The following is a 7,529-nucleotide window of genomic DNA, read 5'->3' as shown; positions in this document are numbered from 1 at the left end:
ATTTATTGGCATTTCATAAAGCTTTCTTTTTATACCACAAATTTAAAAGAATTCTTAATAAAGTAGATACATAAATATTTGTAAAATGAACTTGTAAATGCTCCTACTTGCAGTGAACATAACCCTAATAAATATATGTATCCCAATGATGCTGTTACACAAGCTGCTAAAAATTCATTGTTTTTACCAAATATCAACCATCTGGTGTTTATAGTTATTACCACCATCAATTACCCCCGTATCCTTAAGGTAGCTGTAGGTTACATGAAGGATTCATCTTGGGTCCCCTCTATACGCAAAATTTTAAGGTTTCAAGGAATACGATTATAATACAAAAGATGCTTTTATTTACTGAATTACTTACATTTTGGTGACCCTGAAAGATATCTGAAATTTAATTAAAATTAATCCCCAACTACACAAGCAAAGTATATTAATTAATGTAAAATAGCTCGAACATTTACTTTTATCACTCAAGAAATTTGCATATTTTCTATTCTACGCGGCTAATAACGATTAAAGGTATTTGTTACATCTGCATTCGAAATTTCAGAGTTACAACGATTTAATTAATAAGTGCAAACGTATTTATGTGCATGGATTTACTTTTAGCGCCCTCTAATACTAAAAATATAAACAAGAAGCTTTAACAATGTAAACTTAACAAAGGATAACACTGATATGGTTTAGTTAGCACAGTGTTGATCTAGCAGTATTGAAACTTAGTACACTTTGTCTGTCGACAGAGTGACAAACTATACTTCAGTCTCCAGCAACGTTCGATAATGTAGTCGGATTTATCCATAAAACTTCACAATAGCTATTTATCCACAGTTTGTTACTACAGCGTCGCCTGGTAAACTTTACTAACTGGTTCTCAAATTGGTACTATGATGCGCAATTTTAACCTAAAATCTGAAAGCAATTTAAGAAAATACTCTTAAAAGTTACGAACGCAAAAACTAAAAAAAAAAAATGTAGAAATGCGATTGTTTCTCTACATTTCCTTCAGAAAATATGAACAACTATCAAAAGTGATGCCAATAAAAATACGTTTCTCAATCTGTTTAAGATGTTATTTTAACATATGAAACTGGTCCCTTCTCATAGTTGTTGCACTACCGAGTTTAATTGTAGGACTTACTATTTGAAACATTAACACAGTTTTACAACTCTATAAAATTTGTTTCCCACAGTGTACTGTTAAAAACAAAAAAAATCTAATACGTAAAAGGGTATACTGTAATACACTCTTGTGTTTTTGATTATAACTGAACTACAGGTAAAATTTCAACATATAAATACAATCATTTGTTATCTCTTTATTGCTAGAGTTGGGTGAGATTCATACGGTAACAAGGGATGAAATTAGTTTGCTAAAAGTACGAAAATCCGAAGAAAAAAAAAGTTGTCTGCTGAGAACAAATATTTATCCTGACATAATTTAAGTACATTCAGCTAATGACTTCTTTTGTAAATCCATCTACTGATTGTCTGACTAAATTTACTGTAGGAACTTTGGTCTGAAAATTTCGAGTAAAGTACTTTTTGCAATTTATTATCTAAGTCTAACTGATAAATGCTCAAGTATATTTTAAGGTAGTTTTAAGCTAAGATAGCTTGGCAATAAAAATAAAATTACGGTAATTCTCCAAGCAATCGCAGTATTAAATAAAAATGGTAATTAGCAATGTAAATTTGTATGACATAAATCCTGTCACGTGACCAGTGGGTTAAATAATTTCAGAACTTTCTCTGGCGTTTTTAACACCACTCTATTAGACTATCATTTCTTAATATCAAACAAATAAAATTACTCCATAAACACACTTGTCGAAGCATTTCCCTCACAAAAATAAAGGTTCTTCCTTACAAAGTAGTACTTTTTTTAGCGTTAGTTATCCATTGATAACAATCCTTTAATATACACATATTCCGTATAACTCAGGTTTTTTTTTTCAAATTAATTTTGTGTTCTAAGATGGGTACACTTTATTGTTCATACCAGTGTAAAGGATGGACTGGTGTAGAGGTAAGGCAGTTAATATTCATAGTGCACAGTTACTACAGAGAATATACGTAGCCTTTACATCTACCAATGATATGTTAATCAAAAGAATTTTTTTCATCTGACAGTCTCTAACCACTATCATTTTCCGGCGATATATCAGCAATATTAAAAGCTACATTGTTTTTATTATATAGATTAACTGAAAGAAAGTCAAGAGTGTACACGTCAAAACTCGCACAACTAATCATTGTAGTATGACGTCCTTCACAAACAATAAGCTGGCAAAGTTCTTAAACGTTTGGTGCTAAATATAGAAAGAAGTGGAAAGGAGTTAGACATTATGAGAAATAGAAGATAGTTTAGAAATATGGACTTGTTTGAATTAAATCACAGCTTATTTCGGTAAGTACGATTCGATCAGTTCTTTCAAACTTTCCTTTCTCACCACCATGGGAAAAAGGGCAGTATACTTCAGAATTAAACACACACAAACTCTTTTTGTTCCCAAACGAAGCCTGGTTGACTTAATATATCTTTAGAGCAGTCAGAGCACAGTTTGGACTAGAGACTTTCAATAAGTCAGCTCATACTAAAATTGTACGGTTTGTAACCACAACATGACACCCCAAAAAACTTTTTGTTGACCACAGTCCACTTTCCATCTATCTATTTTCAAAATAGTTTACAATCTCTATTTTGTCCATATCACTCAGAAGAATTCTTAAATCAGTTACATTGAAAATTAGTCATTAAATGTTTAACTTATCACAATTTTCTTTTGGATAAATACAAATTAATCTTAGATTTATATATCTTTGAATTTTGTTCAACTCCCTGAGAACATAGCAAAAAATACTGTAAAATAAGTGGTTATGATCCTTTTGTAGCAACTGAATAAAAACCGAAATATTCACCACTCCAGTCACACAAACGTAGATCACGAGTTCCTTGTGCACGCCAGTAAAACACAAGTTTAAATTTTCTATTTCATTTATTCTCGCATCAACTGAACCATCTTGATTTTAATGATGATTTCCAAGTATTATCACAGCTTTAAAATTACAAATTAGATGCGAATGGATAAAATAAATAGTTTTGCTTTCTCTTCAGCAACTGATAAGACATGTTACTCATGATGGGATTGTTTATTTGCTCAAAAATTACTTGTTATCATTAGCTGTCTTGATCTGTCGAAATGTATTCCAACACATTGAACTCAGCGACTGGGTAGCGCAGTTACATAACTTCTATTCGTTACTTGCCAGTCACACATTTGCTTTACTGGGTGAGTATTATATCTTTTTTGCAACAGTCTCATACACTATGTTAAAGCTATGATTCCTCTGAGGGTAACGTTGACAAGAATCGTTTTAGTATTTCTTGCACTATTTTCTTCAGCACCATGATATGACCAATGTATGAATACACACAACGTTGGCCGAACACTCGATCTGACTACGTCTTTAGTTAAGAAACATTATCGGCGTCCTCCACACAAGAACTTGGAAAACAGATTCTTTTTGGTGGTAATTCTTCTTCTCCTGGAGCCATGAGTATTTTTTGTCAGAATATATACACACAGTAGCTTGATCATCAGAAATCTCGTCTGCTAATACTTTGGACCGGTAAAAAAATAGATCAGATTCTAAACAAACTTTACATATTTACACATCTGATATTTTAGAGTCCTTTCCTTGCGCTTGCACCACTGATGATCGTCCAGTATCCTCCTTGGAGCTACAAACATCACTAGAGATTTTGGGGTCTTTTTTTTCAGGGGAAGATAAAGCACCACCATAGGGAGTTAACGAGCAGACTTCTTGATTTGCGAGTTGAATATCACTGTGACTTCTCGAACTTTGAAATGATTGAATGGCGTTTGTTTGCTGTTCGAAAACGGGAAAGAGATATTTAATACAAGAAAATGTACTTTATATGTTTAATTTGATTGCCAATGGAAAAGTATTAATTATGATTTTAAGGGCCCACACCTTAGCTGATTTTGAAGACGGTACATTACTTTTAAAATTTATTAGCTCTAGTTCTATTCAATTACTTCATAGTTTTAAGTAATCAGATGATTCGTTGACCTACATGATAATAAATACCAATATACAGTAATATGTTGCAATTATCTTAAGCAATTGTTTTAATCGTTTAAGTAATTAAAGAAATCAATAAATATTTTGGTATTTTTAAATTTCTGATTATCAACTTCAAACACAAATGAAAACAATTGCTAAAACATTAATTCGAACATAGCGCAAAGAGAAAATTTTATTTGCGTGACACATTTATTTTTGTCTTACCAATAGCGAATCATAACAAAACCACTTTTTGTCAGTCCCGATCACGGATTTTATTTGCGTGACACATTTATTTTTGTCTTACCAATAGCGAATCATAACAAAACCACTTTTTGTCAGTCCCGATCACGGATTTTATTTGCGTGACACATTTATTTTTGTCCTTACCAATAGCGAATCATAACAAAACCACTTTTTGTCAGTCCCGATCACGGATTAGAAAATAACACCTGTGTACATTAAATTTGAACCAGGTGATTACCTTAATGTTAAATAGATCTCACAAAGCTACCTACACCTTCTAAAAGGTAACTTATTTATACGATTTCATTTCATCACAAGATTTCCAGTGATGACTTAATAACTTTCTTACAGATAAACAGTTTGTAAACATGTAAAGTTTATCACGTTTCAAAAATAAGCCCATTAATTCTCCCAATATCGTACAAAAGTGGAAATAAATATAAAACAAAAACACAAAGTAAAACAACATTCTGCAACAAGATCATGCTTTCTAGGAGAAAAAAGCTGCAAGCAAAGCAAAGTCAGAAATATCATAAGAAATAATTTACTACTGGTAGTACATCTTTTGTTAAACGTAGATAAATATTATCGAACTTGAAAAATAAATAAAATATATAATAATAATAAAAAATAAAGATGAAAAAAAATTATCACAGTATTATCCAACGAAAAACATTGACTGAAAACATAAATTATTTGCTCTTTCTCCACTAACATGTTGGCAACGAAAGCATCAAATGAACGGTTCGTTTTGTTTTCTAGAGAAATATGAAATTCCAGTTTTTCATAAACTTATTTGTTAGATATTTGAAGCTTTATAGAGTAGTAAAATGTGGTTTATCATCAAAATCTACAAAAGATGTCAGTCCATTTCAAGTATTACAACATCAAAAGAAACAAACCTATGTGCCAAGTAAATATAAAACTTCCAATTGGAAATTTTATTGAAATTTAAAACTAAATATTAAGTAGAAAAAAATTTTGAACACCCTTATTGTTGTCAAATCATTCAAGATCGTTATAATTTTAAAGCTTGACAATAATTCAGTTAGCATTTTATATCATAAAGTTTATAAGGCCTGGCAAGTTTTTAGAATACACATGCCAACATTGTAGCTTTGAAGCACCAAAAGTAAACTAAAAAACCAAACAGCGCATGCACCAACAAAAATGGCAAGCCAAAATATTTTTTTAGTTGAAAAACTCCATTTAACCTGGTCTATGTCGGCAAGCTGGGTTTGGGTCCGTAATGTGCTCTGATCTGTTCCATTCATAGGAGCTGCTGCTGTAACACACACTTCAAGACAGTCGTCTTTTAATTCATCAATACAGGTTATCTGTGGTTCATCCTCCAATAACGGTTCTTCAAGTGACCTGTGTGAGAAGGGTTACAAATTCGAACTTATTCGCATAACAAGCAGAAGTTGATGTTTTTAATAGAAATACTTATGTTTAATAGAGCAGAAGAAAACTTGTATTAAAAAACATACAAGTACTTGACAGTGTTGCAAGGAAAATCGTATACATGTATAACAATATATTCAATGTGACGTTTTGTTTTGGTATGCACCTGTTCATACTGTCAGCACTTACGTTGTAATATGATAAATGTTGAAAGACAGTCAAACTGGATTGGAATTGTAATCACATAACTACATTTCGTCATTATATTTAACGACAATGATATAAACCTAATAGCTATACCAATCTTGACGGCATTTCTCGACAGCATTGGATTCGTTAAGGACCTCCTGGGACAGATGGATAATTATTACCTATAATATCTACTTGGCGTCTGATTATTCATGGAAAAACATGCAATATATTTCTAGACAACAGGGGTAAAATTATTGCTATGATCACCATTAGGAAAATAATGAAAACACATTCAAATATTGAATTTATATTTAGAGAAAAATATATTTGTAAAACGTAATAGATGTTAATTAAGCTTATAAAACATAAACATGGTATGAGAATAGTGTTCTTAGCCCACTTAATGTAGCCCTTCCCGAAAGGTTACTTGCATATAGTTTCTGTCAACTATAATTGGAGCGATTACATCAACTCCAGTAGAATTTGGTATCAGTGTTCGTAACATTCTGCTATCCGAATTTCAATATGAAATGTATTTTTAACTGGAGTTTTTTTTTCTTCAAATATTGACATAGGCACATAACGTAAGTAATGTGTGTGTGCATATTAATACATATGATTGAAATTTTCTATTCCACTTCGTATTCTATTAATTATACATAAAAACAAAGCTTGGTATTTTTGGGATTTGATTAAACACATGATCTCTCCCTCAACCAAAGGTGGGAGTTATAAGCAGTCAAAAGACAAGAATCCGAAGTAGCAGCACCACTTTATCAGAAACTGTCACACACATGAATTGAATATATCTTCTCAAATCAAATTATGCTACCTTTCTTCCTTGTCTGCTTAAGGAAATTTTTTTCTTTGACTTATGATGTGGCAAAAGGCTACTATAACTATTACTACTGTCCTTGTTAGCACCAAAAGGTTACTATAACTATTACTACTGTCCTTGTTAACAACAAAACTATTTTTGAGTGACGCCACAGCATTTTTTGGCTTAATAGATGGATTATCCTCAACAAGGGTTGACAAAAAGTCCATCGTGATCACATTCAAGGTTGCAAGTAGAACATCTCAAACCTTGTGCATGCAACTGACATGCCAAAGTATAGCAAGGTTCCAGTCTCGGTCAGCTGGGCTTGGAGCTATCTGATGAAGATCTACTATGCTCTGGTTTGAAAAACAGATGCAACGATTGGCAAAGAAGAATAAGAAGACTCGTGTAGCAAACCCATCGGGTACACAACAAGGAATACTGTAATACATTATGGTTTTCTGCTGTTGATGTGGCAAGTAATAACTCGATTAAAGTTTGTCCGATTTGGGAACTGTAAATTCCAATCGTCATATCTGATCGTATGCTACATTCTATAAAGACCTCACTAAAATCGGATAAAACCCTTATATTTTTACGTCCGATCCCTGCCATCGATGCACCTTTGCCTGAAGGAGAGATCCTGTGTTAGCTAAATTTAAACAAAACAGGTATACTCTTGAATATTTTCTGTGATTTTGTAAAGAGAGAGTTAAAATTATTGTGCATATTGTGACGTGCTTTGGGTGATTTACTTACTCAAAAGAAAGTA

At 32.1% G+C, this 7,529-nt stretch overlaps 1 protein-coding gene across 6 annotated transcripts in view; it reads right to left on the bottom strand.

The window, feature by feature from the left end:
* Nucleotides 1–1,306: 1,306 nt before the first annotated feature.
* Nucleotides 1,307–7,529, bottom strand: part of LOC106463792 (potassium voltage-gated channel subfamily H member 6-like) — a 218,516-nt gene continuing 212,293 nt past the window's right edge. For all 6 annotated transcript variants that reach the window (XM_022391384.1, XM_022391385.1, XM_022391386.1 and 3 more), the window contains 2 exons: nucleotides 5,556–5,715; nucleotides 1,307–3,897 (listed from right to left, as the gene is read on the bottom strand). In XM_022391384.1, coding sequence (XP_022247092.1) covers nucleotides 3,676–3,897; nucleotides 5,556–5,715 — 382 coding nt within the window. In that variant the 3' untranslated portion in view covers nucleotides 1,307–3,675. The remainder of the gene's footprint in view (nucleotides 3,898–5,555; nucleotides 5,716–7,529) is intronic.

This window comes from Limulus polyphemus, unplaced genomic scaffold (genome assembly GCF_000517525.1).
Source record: "Limulus polyphemus unplaced genomic scaffold, Limulus_polyphemus-2.1.2 Scaffold1484, whole genome shotgun sequence".
Classification (NCBI taxonomy): domain Eukaryota; kingdom Metazoa; phylum Arthropoda; class Merostomata; order Xiphosura; family Limulidae; genus Limulus; species Limulus polyphemus.
The sequence above is the reverse complement of the archived record's forward strand: the minus strand, read 5'-3'. Positions and strand labels throughout refer to the sequence as shown.